This window comes from Geotrypetes seraphini, chromosome 1 (assembly GCF_902459505.1).
Source record: "Geotrypetes seraphini chromosome 1, aGeoSer1.1, whole genome shotgun sequence".
NCBI classification, from domain to species: domain Eukaryota; kingdom Metazoa; phylum Chordata; class Amphibia; order Gymnophiona; family Dermophiidae; genus Geotrypetes; species Geotrypetes seraphini.
This window is the reverse complement of record NC_047084.1, coordinates 66,372,470-66,386,577: the sequence shown is the minus strand read 5'-3', so window position 1 is coordinate 66,386,577 and position 14,108 is coordinate 66,372,470. Positions and strand designations below refer to the sequence as shown.

Here is a 14,108-nt window from a genome sequence, read left to right as displayed (position 1 = left end):
GGTTTACATTACAGGCACCTAACTCAAATTTAGGTGCGATTCTTTAAATGATGCATAGATTTGATTGATGTGCAGTAGAAGCCATTTTTAGAATCTGGCCCAATGAATCTCGGTATTAAGCATACTTCAAAGCCTGAAAGAATTGGATCCAAAAACTCTTGTAAGTCCAAATAAACTTTTAGGACTCCTTTTACTAAGGTTCGCTAGCGTTTTAAGTACACACTAAAACCACTAGTGCACCTTCGTAAAAGGAGACCTTAATTGGGGTGCCCCTGTAGCTTTAAACAGTTTGATCAGGAGAAGGAGACTTGCTTTGCACAATTATTAAAATCATTTTTTGCCAGCTTTGGGAATTAACATAATTTGTTGAATTTCCTCAAGAAAAATGCCTTCATTCAAAATTCATATCATAAATAAGGCTAACCACTTCATGTTTCCCATGAACATATCTTTTAACAAATATGTAGGGCATAAATCCAAAACCCAACTAATTTAAGCCAACTTCTTTAGCAATCACTAAATATCTATAAACAAGACAGGCAAAAGAGTTATTCCAGAAACAATCGGCCTTAAAGGCAGATTGAGTCCCTGACACCATGAAAACATTATCATGCCATAGTTCTAAGACCTTTGGGAGAAGACCTTTAGGTCCTCTAAATTTGTTTATAAAATAATCCACTAACTCTGTTTGAACAGACTGCTATTGTTGCGTAGCAACATTATATGTATAATCCTTTTCATCTTCATAAATTTCTGCTTATACATTTTCAGTGATTTTTTTTGCCGCTTCTTCTAAGGTTGCCCTTCACCCACATCTAAAAAAAACCTACACATTAATTTCAAATATGCTTAAACTTGATGCATATGAAGGGTTTTTATGCCTCCCCTTTCTGTCTCTGCATGTTCCTTTATCCATGCATTCCTTGCTTTGTTTTCCCTATCTTTTAATCTTGTTCCTTTTCATTTCTCCCTCTTTTCTTTTTTTTTTTCTTTACATATTTTGGTCTCCGTTTACAAAGCCATGGTAGCGATTTCCCCATGGCAAATGCTACGAAGCCCAATCAATTGTTATGGACTTTGGTGCATTTGCTGTGGGAGAATCATTACTGTGGCTTTGTAAAAGAGGCCTTTCTTTTCAATTGCATCAAATACAAAAGAACAAGAAAAAAAAAACACCAATCCACATCAGTAGGGAAAACAGAAAAACACTCCTTCAAAGATAATAACAATATTAAAGAAACTGAAAGAGAGAAAAAACTATCCACTTTCCAGCTCCATAAACAAATCAGGGCCTAACTAATCTACCTACTAGTAGATTCTTTATCTAATAGATACATTTCTAATCGAAAGGTATCATAAAATATATACTTTTTATCCTGATAGGAAATAAACTTTTCTTTGTTTCTTATATCTCCATAATGATATTATACCTTCCTTTCTTCCTTCTTTTATTTAAATTCATAAACCGTGCAGCAGTGCCATTGGAGTATTAGGTGGTAAATCAAGCAGTTGTAAATGAATAATTTTAAGTAGGGTAACTATCTCTAGTGTACATGCAACTGATTGATTCCATGCACTAGAATTTACACTGCAAACTTATCTTACCCTTCTGAAAATTTAAACAGTATAGCAGACCATAGCAATTCGGCATCAGTCTTTCCCTTTAATACAACCTGAACAGCAGTTTTCTTAGTTCCTATTCTGTGTTTCATGAATATTGTAAATCCAACAATCTATAATAAGACCATATCAACGGAGTAACCACACAATTCACAAAATCCTGGCTTACATTACAGGCACATTAATTTCTTTATTTGAGGTTATTACAAAGTTAACATCCAACTGATGACCTCCTTGGTGAATATAAGATGTACAAAATACAAACAAATTTTAATTTTCCAGTTAGTCTACAGCAAGCAGCATTTCCTAAGTTGATCCTGGAGTATCCCCTTGTCAGTCAGGTTTTCAGGATATTCACAATGAATATGCATGAGATTGATTTGCATACACTACTTCCATTGCATGCATATCTCTTCATGCGTATTGAGAATATACAGAAAACCTGACTGGCAAGGGGGTACTCTAGGACCAACTTGGGAAACACTGGCCTACAAGAATTGGTGCCTGTAAATCATCCACATGTATTTTCAAATCACCTAAAATTAAAAAAATATTCTACAATAATTAAGTGGTTATGGGCTTCTCTAACTCATTAAGAATGCTTTAAGTGTTTTTGCAATCACTATTGTAATGGAACAACTGATCATTTTCCCTTTCCTTTTAAGATTAAGTCTATAATGAGTCCCTATCGATCATTTTCCTTTGCTTTTTTTAATACTTTTTAGTACTCAGCCACATACAGTTTTTGCAGAGGAGGAATCAGATGAGGATGAACAAGACAATGAACCAGATTGGAAAAAACGTAAAATTTAAATAAAGAAATAAAAATTCTAAGTATTTGGTACTTGTATTTTATCAAATGAAAAGATTGTTTGTTGCAATTCAATATTACACACTTATTTTCTACTTAATATTTCTGTAGTAAAATTAAATTTTGGTTTATCCTGTTGTTAATTAGCAGTGTTTTAACTGAAAGCTTTATTGAGCTTTTATATATAATAACAATTGTATCAACTCCCACAACACAGAAAACAGTTATGGATCATCTATTGTATAACTTAAGGTTAATAGAAAGCAAGATTCATTTTATTTTTGGTGCAAGCTGTAGACTGAGGGGGTAATTATTAAGGTGTGGTAAATGTTGGGCTTAGATATATATTCTTATGATTTGTGGTTTATCAAACAAAAATAAACAATTATGGCCCAATTTCCAAGCACAATATGATTGAATAACAAGCCAATTAGCACCAATAATTGAGTGCACTTGGAATTCTGTTCAGTTTTATGAAATACAGAAGACCTGTGCATAATTTAGGCATGAGAATTTGCACCAAGTTTTATTTGGTGTAAGTCCTTGCATTTAAAACTGGGCGCAGATTCTGGTGCCAAACACTTATGTAAACACTGTTCAGTTTTGAGTACTGGTTATAGAATAGTACTTATTGCAACATTTTATTGGCGATGATTTTTCGTCCACCAAACACAATGGGAGATGACCTTTTAGTGCTATGAACCTTTAATGCAAACATAAAAACAGGACTCAACATGGTCATTTTTCGGCACCATATATAGAATATTCAGTACTCAGGTTAGTAGCTCCCACTGTACATGAATAATGCAGCTTTCAGTCAACCTTGCAAGCTGCCTTGGAGCACTGACTTAACTTTCCCAATTACAAAACATTCAGGAAAGAACTGAAAAACATACTATTCAAGAAATTTGTCAAATGATCTAACCAAACCATATCGACCATTCCCAGATCCCGACGCATACTATAGCTATCAACTTTGTAATCTCCCTGGGAATACCCAGGCTAATTTCTTGTTGTAAACCGCCTAGAACTGAAAGCTATTGAGATAAGAACATAAGAAGTTGCCTCCACTGGGTCAGACCAAGGTCCATCTTGCCCAGCAGTCCGCTCCCGCGGCGGCCCATCAGGTCCGCGACCTGTGAAGTGGTTTCCGACCAATTCTATAACCTACCTCAAGTTCTATCTGTACCCCTCTATCCCCTTATCCTCCAGGAACCTATCCAAACCCTCGTTGAACCCCTGTACAGAGTTCTGGCCTATCACATCCTCCGGAAGCGCGTTCCATGTGTCCACCACCCTCTGGGTAAAAAAGAACTTCCTAGCATTTGTTCTAAACCTGTCCCCTTTCAATTTCTCCGAGTGACCCCTAGTGCTTGTGGCTCCCCACAGTTTGAAGAATCTGTCCTTGTTCACTTTCTCTATGCCCTTAAGGATTTTGAAGGTTTCTATCATGTCCCCTCTAAGTCTCCTCTTCTCCAGGGAGAAAAGCCCCAGCATTTTTAACCTGTCAGCGTATGAAAAATTTTCCATACCTTTTATCAGTTTAATCGCCCTCCTCTGCACTCCCTCGAGTACCGCCATGTCCTTCTTGAGGTACGGCGACCAGTATTGAACACAGTACTCCAGGTGCTCGCACACCATTGTGCGATACAGCGGCATGAAAACTTCCTTCGTCCTGATTGTGATACCCTTTTTGATGATGCCCAGCATTCTGTTTGCTTTCTTTGAGGCTGTCGCACATTGCGCCGATGGTTTCAGTGATGTGTCGACCATCACCCCCAGGTCCCTTTCCAGGTTACTCACCCCTAGCAGTGTTCCCCCCATTTTGTAGCTGAACATCGGGTTCTTTTTCCCTACATGCATGACCTTGCATTTCTCTACGTTAAAACTCATTTGCCACTTTTTTGCCCAGTCTTCCAGTCTCGTTAGGTCCCTTTGCAGGTCTTCGCAGTCTTCCGTATTTCTAACCCTGCTGCAGAGTTTGGTGTCATCAGCAAATTTGATAATCTCACATTTTGTCCCTGTCTCCAGATCGTTAATAAATATATTGAACAGTAGAGGTCTCAGCACCGACCCCTGTGGAACTCCGCTCGTGACCCATTGCCAATCTGAGTATTGGCCCTTTACTCCAACCCTCTCCTTCCTGCCTGCCAACCAGTGTTTGATCCATCGGTAGATATCCCCTTGCACCCCGTGGTTCCACAGCTTTTTAAGTAGCCGTTCGTGAGGTACATTGTCGAAGGCTTTTTGGAAGTCAAGGTAAATGATGTCTATGGATTCCCCCTTATCCATCTGGCTGTTTATTCCCTCAAAGAAGTACAGCAAGTTCGTGAGGCATGACCTTCCCTTGCAGAAGCCATGCTGGCTCGCCTTCAGTTGTCCATTGTTTTCTATGTGTTCGCAGATTGTGTCCTTTACCATTGCTTCCATCATCTTTCCTGGAACCGAGGTCAAGCTCACAGGCCTGTAGTTTCCCGGGTCACCTCTTGATCCCTTCTTAAAGATGGGCGTGACATTAGCTATTTTCCAGTCCTCTGGGATCTCCCCAGTTTTTATGGAGAGGTTACATATTTGGCGAAGTGTCTCTGCTATTTCGTTTCTCAGTTCTTTTAGTACCCTTGGGTGGATGCCGTCCGGGCCTGGTGATTTGTCGCTCTTTAGTCTGTCTATCTGTCTGAGGACATCCTCTTTGCTTACCTCTAGTTGTACCAGCCTTTCGTCGTGTTCTCCGTTTATAATCACCTCGGGTTCTGGGATATTGGATGTGTCCTCTCTGGTGAAGACTGACGAGAAGAATTTGTTTAACCTGTCAGCTATCTCTTTTTCCTCCTTTATCGCTCCTGTCCTGTCTCCGTCGTCCAGTGGTCCCACTTCTTCTCTGGCTGGTTGTTTCCCTTTCACATACCTGAAGAAGGGTTTGAAGTTTCTTGCTTCTGCCAGTCTTTCCTCATATTCTCTCTTTGCTTTCCTGACCTCTCGATGACATTCTTTCTGGTGTCTTTTGTGCTCTTCCTGGTTTTCCTTTGTTGGTTCCTTTTTCCATTTCTTGAAGGATGATTTCTTGTCGCTTATCGCCTTTTTAACTGCAGTTGTTATCCATTCTGGGTTTCTAGTTCGATTTTTTTTGCACCCTTTCCTAAACCTTGGGACGCACAGGTCTTGTGCCTCGAGCACTGTGCCTTTAAGTAGTGTCCAGGCTTCCTTTATGGTCTTCACCATCCCTGAGCTGCTGCTGAGCTTTTTTCCTACCATTTTCCTCATGTCCTTGTAGTTTCCTTTTCTGAAGTTGAGTGCTGTCGTTGTGGTTCTTTTCACCTTTGATGTTCCCATGTTTAATTTGTACTGGATCATGTTGTGATCGCTGTTCCCTAATGGTGCTAGTACCATCACTTCCTTTGCGGGTCCCTCTAGCCCGTTGAGGATTAGGTCTAGAGTGGCATCCCCTCGCGTTGGTTCCGTGACCAGCTGCTCCATGAAACAGTCCCTTATCGCCTCTAGGAATTTAGTTTCTCTCGTGCAATTAGAGTGCCCAATGTTCCAGTCTATTCCCGGATAATTGAAATCCCCCATAACCACCACCCTTCCATTTTTGCACACCTGCCTCAGTTCGGCCTCCAGGTCCAGGTCGTTTGCTTCTGGCTGTCTCAATTTGATGTCAGCTCCTTCCCCTCCTGTCAGCTTAACCCATAGTGACTCCAGACTGTCTGCCCTTATTGTTGTTTCTGTTCTGGATGAAGGAATGGAGTCCTTTATATACAGTGCTATTCCTCCCCCCTTCTTGTGTGCCCTGTCCCTCCTGTAGAGTTTGTACCCTGGTAGGGCCACATCCCATTTGTTGTCCTCTGACCACCATGTCTCTGTGATTCCTATTATGTCTAGGTCCTTATTTCCGGCTATAACTTCTAGCTCCCCCATTTTAGTCCTTAGGCTTCTAGCATTTGTATATAGGCAATTTAAGTCCCAGTTTGTTACCTTTTCTTTTGGATCTTCTCTTAATTTGTTGCTCCTGCTGGTCTCCTCACGTGCTGCCTCCTGTGGTATGTGTATCCCGTCCTCTGCCCGCTTCTTTGTTCTTTGATAGCCCTCTGGTTCCGGCTGTTTCCTCCTTGTCTTGCTCTTTAGCTCTAATTGCCTCTCAGGTCCCTGTGCTGCATCTTTGGGTTTATGTCCATAAGATAGAAGACATCAATGTAATGTAAATGCTCCTAGGGAGCATATCTTAAAGGGGTTGTCATAGGTAAAAAGCAGTGACCCCCCTCCTTTTTTTTTTTTGTTTAATGATTTCATGTACTGACTGTTATATTTAAAGATAGCACAAAAGAACTAGGCCACGGATATCTTCCAGTAGACCCTGGTAGGAGTCTTTGTGAGGGGGGCTGGGTAGGGTTTTGAGAGATGGAAGAGTAGAGCTTGGCTGCTGGTGGATTTGAAATTATCTCCAGTGGGAGAGGCGGGGGACTCAGTACTTACGTTTTTACCTGTGGCAGCCCCTTTAGGATGGCACCTTTTCAATATGTGTTAAGGGCAAATAATTATGGTTTTTCTGTAACACACCTTAATATAGCTATTCTCCTGATTATCAGGAAATATTAAAATCACAGAATTTTTTCTCATGGTGATGATTGGCCCAGCATAAAAGCTACTGAGCTTTCTGCTGTGAAGATTTATGCCTTCTGTATCTTTTTTTTCCATACATGTTAATTATGTGGACTCACAGTGATAATTCAAAATGTGTTTGTGTAATTCCTCTTTTTTTGTTTATTATTATAGTAAAAAAAAAAAAAATTTATAACAACCATAAATAAAATAAATGTCATTCAGACTTATCAATCAACATTTTGCTAAAATTGATTTACAACAAAGATATACATACATTTTTGTAAAATTTAATTTTCAGTTCACTGTTTTCATATTAAGAGTTTTTCCCATGATCTCACACCTTTCAGAATCTTGTTAATTGGTATTCTTGGTAGTTTTGTTTTGATAATTGTTTAGTGATAATATTTATTTTGCTGTGTTATAAATGTATTAATTAAAAGTAACTCAAATCTTTCTTTTCTTTTCAAAATCGTGATATTCATATCAAAAGGCCTCTTTCTGCTTTGTAATGTCACCATCACTATAGCACAAAAGATATGTTGATTGTATGAAGTAGCCTTTCAGATTTTGGAATAAAAGGCTTTTACTGTCTAGTTTCAGGATTTTGGGTTATTTGTGGATGATGGACAACTTAACAACATTGGGTCAAAAAAAGGCACATTACTGTTATGTTCTTCTCCATGTGCTAAGTGAGGAGGATTAAGGATTTTCAGAGGATTGTGTTCATGAGCTAGCTAAACTGAAGGTGGACAAAGCAATGGAGCCAGATGGTGTATATCCGAGAGTACTGAAGGAACTTGGGGAAATTCTGGTGGCTTCGCTGGCTGACCTTTCAAGGCTTCTCTAGAATAGGGAATAATACCGGAAGATTGGAGAAGGGCAGATGTAATTCTTTTCCACAAAAGTGGAAGTACAGAAGAAATAGGGAACTACAGCTTGGTATGTCTGATTTCTGTGGTAAGTAAATTAATGGAAATGTACTAAGACTCTGATGAGACCTCATTTAGAATATTGTGTACAATTCTGAAGACCGCACCTTCAAAAAGATATAAAGAGGATGGAGTCTGTCCAAAGAAAACCTACTAAAATGGTAAGTGGTCTTCGTCAAAAAACATATGGGGACAGACTTAAAGATTCTCAATATGTATACTTTGAAGGAAAGGCGGGAGAGGGGAGATATGTTAGAGATGTTTAAATATTTACATGGCATAAATACGCATGAGGTTAATCTCATTTGAAAGGAAGCTCTGGAATGAGAAGGCATAGGATGAAGTTAATAGGTGATAGGGGTGACCCTTAAAAAAAAAAAAAAGGTGATAGGCTCAGGAGTAATCTAAGAATTTTTTTTTAACAGAAAGGGTGGTAGATGCATGAGTGGTAGATGTAGAGGTGGTGGAAACAAAGAATTCAAGAAATTGTGGGACAGACACATGGGATCTTTTAGGGAGAGGAAATAGTGGATGCTGTGAATGGGCATAGTGAATGGGACATTTGGAGGGGCAAAATCAAAAAAAACGTCTAAGTCCCCTTTTGGCCTAAGTCCCTAAACGTTCAACCCAGAAGCAGGGAAAGTGTCTATAACCAAAACAAACGTCCATGTTTTGATTATGGCCTTCCTCTGCCTAAACGCCCAATCTCCACTACGTCTAAAAGTACCCCCACAGCACGTCTACACTTTTTAGCCATAATGAAACAAACAAACGCCTAAGCCACAAACGTCCAACAGAAGGGCTTTTAGACAAAGGAGGAGCCAGTCCTTCGCCTAAAAGCTGGATTCTGTAACCAGTGTCTGTCAAAAACAACACCGGCTACAGAATCCCCCCCCCAGAACGATCCAGGCAGGAGGGTGCCCAAGCCCTCCTGCCATGTCAAACCGCGACCCCCCCCCTCCCAACAACATCGGGCAAGAGGGAGCCCAAGCCCTCTTGCCCCCCCCCCCCGACTCACCGACTCCATCGGGGCAAGAGGGAGCCCAAGCCCTCTTGCCCCGCCGACTCCCTGACTCCATCGGGGCAAGAGAGAGCCCAAGCCCTCTTGCCCCGCCGATCGTGCCCCCCCCCCCGTTCGGACCAGGAGGGAGCCCAAGTCCTCCTGGTCCAGCCGATCCTCTACCCCCACCCCCCACTACATTACGGGCAGGAGAGATCCCAGGCCTTCCTGCCCTCGACGAACCTCCCTCCCCCCAATGTCCGCCCCCCCAGAACCCCTAATCAGCCCCCCTCCCAGCCGACCCGCGACCCCCCGGCCGACCCCACGACCCCCCCCACCCCCCTTCCCCATACCTTTAGGTAAGTTGGCCGGACAGATGGGTGCCAAACTCGTCCGTCCGGCAGGCAGTCCTCCGACGAATGTGGCCGGATTGGCCCAGCCTAACCAAAGCCCCGCCTACTGGTGGAGCCTAAGGCGCCTGGGCCAATCAGAATAGGCCCGGGAGCCTTAGGTCCCGCCTGTGGGCGGGGCCTTAGGCACATGGCCCGGGTTGGCTGGAGTTGGTTGGGGTGCCGCGGTTGGCTGGGGCAAGAGGGCTTGAGCTCCCTCTTGACCCAATGTTGTGTGTGTGGGGGGGGAGTGATGCATCACGGCAGGAGAGATGCCTCATCTCCCCTACCGCGATGCCATCACTCCTCTACCCGATCTGCAGCGGGTCGCAGCAGTTCGGATAGAAAAGTGATGGCATCGCGGTAGGGGAGATGAGGCATCTCTCCTGCCGCAATGGTTAGGTTGCCAGGCCGCTGAACTGATGGCGCCAACGGCCATCAGCTCAGTGGCCCATTTTTCGGCACTTAGACCTGGTTTTATTTCATCTAAGTGAAAAAGGTCTAAGTGCCGATTAAACTGTATTGGTTATACCTGTTGTACGCCTAGGTGTAGGTCAGCCCACTGCCCGCCCTTTCCCCTCCTCTAAACACACCTCTTTTCTCTCTGTGCGTTTAGAGGCAGGGGAAAGGCCTAAGTTGGTTTTAGATACGTCTAAAAACCAGCTTTGGTTATGGGTACTTAGAAGATTAGGCATTTTGATCGTCCAAGTAGCCACTTAGGACACTTTTTAGATTTTTTTTTTTTTTTTATTATTACCCCCTTGGTCTTTATCTGCCATCATATTTCTATGTTTCTATATATTGCAAAACTGTTAATGAATTGCTCATTCTGTTACATAAATACAGGAGTCTGTATGTTAGGTGATCAATATGTGTTCGCAAACTGCTGAAAGATGGCAATCACATCTATCCTCCTCCTTCACCAATGGAGTATAGAGCCGTCTTTAGTTTTTCCTTCTGCAAGAAACAGAAGGTGTGTTCTGATCTGCTCTGTTTGATTTTGATTATTTTTCTTCAGTTTCATGAGAGAAGACAGACTCTGCAAGGGTTCAGAAGGTTGTAGATGCAACTCACTGGGCAACCCCAGGTGCCTATACTGCAGCTCACTGGACAACCCCAGGTGTACCTGATGAGCCAGCCTACTTTGGGTTTCTTCGAGGCTCGGAGGTCTTTTCCCCTGGGAGCTAGCTCGCCTGAATTATTAGAGGCTTGAGCACAGGCTGTGGGGCCCCTGTGTGATTCTCCTTGGGTTTTAGGGAGCCAGCTGTGTTTTAATCTCCCCCATTGCATCACAAGGATTTGTGAGGGTGGAGTCCTCAGTTGGTGTCTCTCCGACTGGCAGCCTGAAAATCTACAGTTGTGAATTAATTCCAACATGGATTTGAGGAGGAAAGTCTTTTCCATTCAGTCAGACTGAAGCAAAGCTGACAGGAAGCAAATTTCAGAGCTTATAGTGATGCTGAATCACATGGCCTGGCATTACCTCCAGGTGCTGAGCTCGATGGTGGCTACCTTGGAAGTAGTTCCCTGGGCAAGGGTGCATTTGTGCCCCCTCCAGGATTCCTGCTCTCCAGGTGGCATAACACCATTCTCTCCACTTTCAGCTTCCCTAGACAGGAGAAGCAAGGAACAGCTTGTACTGGTGGCTCCAGGGGGATTCCTTATCAAAAGACATTCCCCTTCAAATCTCATGGGTAACTCTAATGACCAATGACAGCCTGTTTGGCTGGGGGAACCATTGCAATGGTCATCCAGTTCAGGGCCAATGGACCTCTCACAGAGAAAGTAGCCATAAATTGTCTTGAGCTCAAGGCATTCATCTAGCTTTGAGGTCATTGGAGAAGTACCTGGAAGGAAAGGCAGCCAGCATTCTCCAACAATGCCACTATGGTAGCTTATGGGAAAAGACAGGGATGCAGGCACCAGAAGTGCTTCATTACATCTGGAGGCCCAGATGTTGTTTTAGTAGGCAGAGGCTCATCTTAGGGCACTCTCCACAGCTCTTGTAGTGGGAGTAGAAATTGTACAGGCTGACTTTCTCAGCCGGCAGACTCTAGACCCAGGGGAGTGGTCACTGTTCCAAAGAACATTCAACCACATTGTCCAGCATTGGAGAAGACTGGTGATGGACTTGATGGCTTCAGCCAAGAACACAAAGGTGAATTGCTTCTACAGCTGAAAAGATGAACTGGGAAGCGCAGGGTTGGACGTGTTGGTTAAGCCCTGGCCAGAAGAGAGGCTTCTCTTTGTTTCTACTGTTGCCCATGGTGTGCCGGGTCATCCACAGAACCGTGAAGCACCTGGGACTTGTAGCCACAGACTGGCCTCACTGACTATGGTATGAGAATCTAGTGCCTCTCCAACATGACAGATGCATTAAACTGCCAGTTCACATGGGGTTCCTCTGTCAGGGACCAATTCACATGGAGAACCCTGAGTGCTTTGGTCCTACAGCATGGCCTTAACCTGTAAGGGTATTTAGAGGTAGTCATTTCAACTCTTCTTCAAGCAAAAAAAAATCCATTAACATTTGCAGCTTACACTGAGGCCTGGAAGGCTGTCCAGGTCTGGTGTACTAAAGATCAGGTAGAGCTTTTGAGGTGCCAATTCCTGTGATCCTGGTGTTTCTGCAAGCCATACTAGAAAAGACTTAGTTCAGGTGGCACGCCTCTCGTGCTTTCATGCTCAAGGAGGAAAGCTATCGTTATCCAGTTGTGACTTATTTTTGAAGGTGGCGCTCAGGTTGCTGCATCTGTTGCGCCAGCCTTTTCTGTCCTGGAATTTTAATATCTTGAAGGGCCTTTATAAGCCTCCATATAAGCCTCTCCAAGAGGCATCCCTTTTGGATTTCATGATGAAGGGATTTCAGGTGGCAATAATGTCAGTGAGAATGATCTCAGAATTGCAGGCTCTTTCCTACAGAGAGCCCTTCCTCAGGATCACAGAGTCTGGGGTTTTAGTGTGTACGGTATCTTCCTTTCTACCGAAGGTTGTGTCAGCCTTTCACATCAACCAAGAGGCTTGTTTGCCAGCTTTCCTTCCTATGGGTTCGACTAAACAAGATAAAATATTGCAAAGACTGGATATGCAAAGAGTTTTACTCCACTACCTAGAAAAAACCAATGATTCTTGACTTTCCAACTATCTTTTTGTTCTAACCAGTCAGTCAAGACGAGGCAGACCAGCCTCCAAGGTTTCTATCGCCAAATGGATTCGTAAGGCAATTCCATTGACATACATTGGCTATGGCAAACAGCCACCTATTTCTCTCAAAGCTCATTCAACCAAAAGTGTGGCGCCTTAAAGGGCGGCGTCCCGGGCAGTTCCATGCCTTTACAAGGTTCTACAGAATGGATGTGTGTGCTCAAGAGGACACCACTTTTGGGTCTTCGGTTTTGCGGGCAGTCTTATCTGTCCCACCCTAGACATCTGACACTGTTTTGGTATGTCACCTAACGTACAGGTTCCTGTGTTTATGTAACAGAATGAAAGATTAGGTTCTTACCTAGATACTCCTCTTTCTGTTAATATACACAAGAATCTGTATGGCTGCCCTGTGGGTTTTGCAACTCGCCTGCTCTCTGCCTCTGCCAACTCTATAGTCCAGAACTGGGGTGGTTCTTTCATTTGGCTGCTCCTTAAGTGCTATTGCTAGTTGCACACAGCAGGTTGGTTCATTGATACATCTATGCTGCAAGTTCATGATAATTATTGTCCTTTTTCATGAGTTACAGAGCAAAACGGAAATGTATGTGATATTTCTAGGGAAGTTCCCTATGTCCCTCCTTCTCTCTTCTTCTGTTACAGTGGAGATTGATTGCTTTGGTACAAACTGAAGAGGGCACTATACTCCACTGGTGAAAGAGGAAGAGCCGAAAGATGTGATTGACATCCGTTTGCAATAGGTTCATGAGCATGGACTCCTGTGTATATTAACAGAAAGAAGATTATCCAGGTAAGAACCTAATCTTTCAATGGTTAAGCCTAGTTGAGGACCTAAATTCAAAACTATATGTTACTAATTTATGCAGCTTTCAAAATATGTGGCCATTAAAGGGCCAGTGTTCCAAATATGTAAACATTGTCCACTAACTTGCATATGAATAGTCAGTGTTAAGGAGATGCAGGTAAGGCACACATTATTGCAGACTATGAAAACGTATGTTAATATGGATAGTAAGGCAAAGACTTAACTATACCTTGTAGAGGTGGAGATGTGTTATTGCGATAATGTGGTTGGTTTATATTTTGTCCGGTTTAACACACATAATTTATTTTATTTTATTTTTTTTGCTGTGCTCATAGGTAATTAGATGTTTTGCATCTCCATTATCTCAGCATAGAATTTGCATTGCTAGAGATCTGGAGCCCAGTGGAGTTTGCTTAAATAAGGGAATGTTTATTTAACAAACCCTATCTCTTGGTTTCATAGCTTTCATACTGCTGATAGGGTAGATCTTCCTTGTACTGAATATTACTGTATTGGGAGGGTGAGAAAGAGTTTGTGAGGTAGCATATGCTGATGTTCACTGTTTCTATCACTCAACTGCTGTTTGTAAAGAACAAACACGCACTGAGCTTTACTTGGTTGTATTGTTATTTGGTTGTCAATTTCATAATAAAAATGATATTAAAAAACCAAGAAAATGCCATGTCAGGGTTTAATTTTTTTTATAATTGGAGTAAAACAGGATTGCTTTTATTAGCAGGGTGGACAGAGCTGCAGTCAGGCTAATAGACACAAAAATAAGAATATAAGA

General features: G+C 42.5%; 1 protein-coding gene across 4 annotated transcripts in view; it reads left to right on the top strand.

Moving 5' to 3' along the window:
- Window positions 1-3,412, top strand: part of WDR70 (WD repeat domain 70) — a 305,235-nt gene extending 301,823 nt beyond the window's left edge. For all 4 annotated transcript variants that reach the window (XM_033932685.1, XM_033932678.1, XM_033932670.1 and 1 more), the window contains exon 18: window positions 2,346-3,412. In XM_033932685.1, the coding sequence (XP_033788576.1) occupies window positions 2,346-2,433 (88 nt within the window). In that variant the 3' untranslated portion in view covers window positions 2,434-3,412. The remainder of the gene's footprint in view (window positions 1-2,345) is intronic.
- Window positions 3,413-14,108: the final 10,696 nt, after the last annotated feature.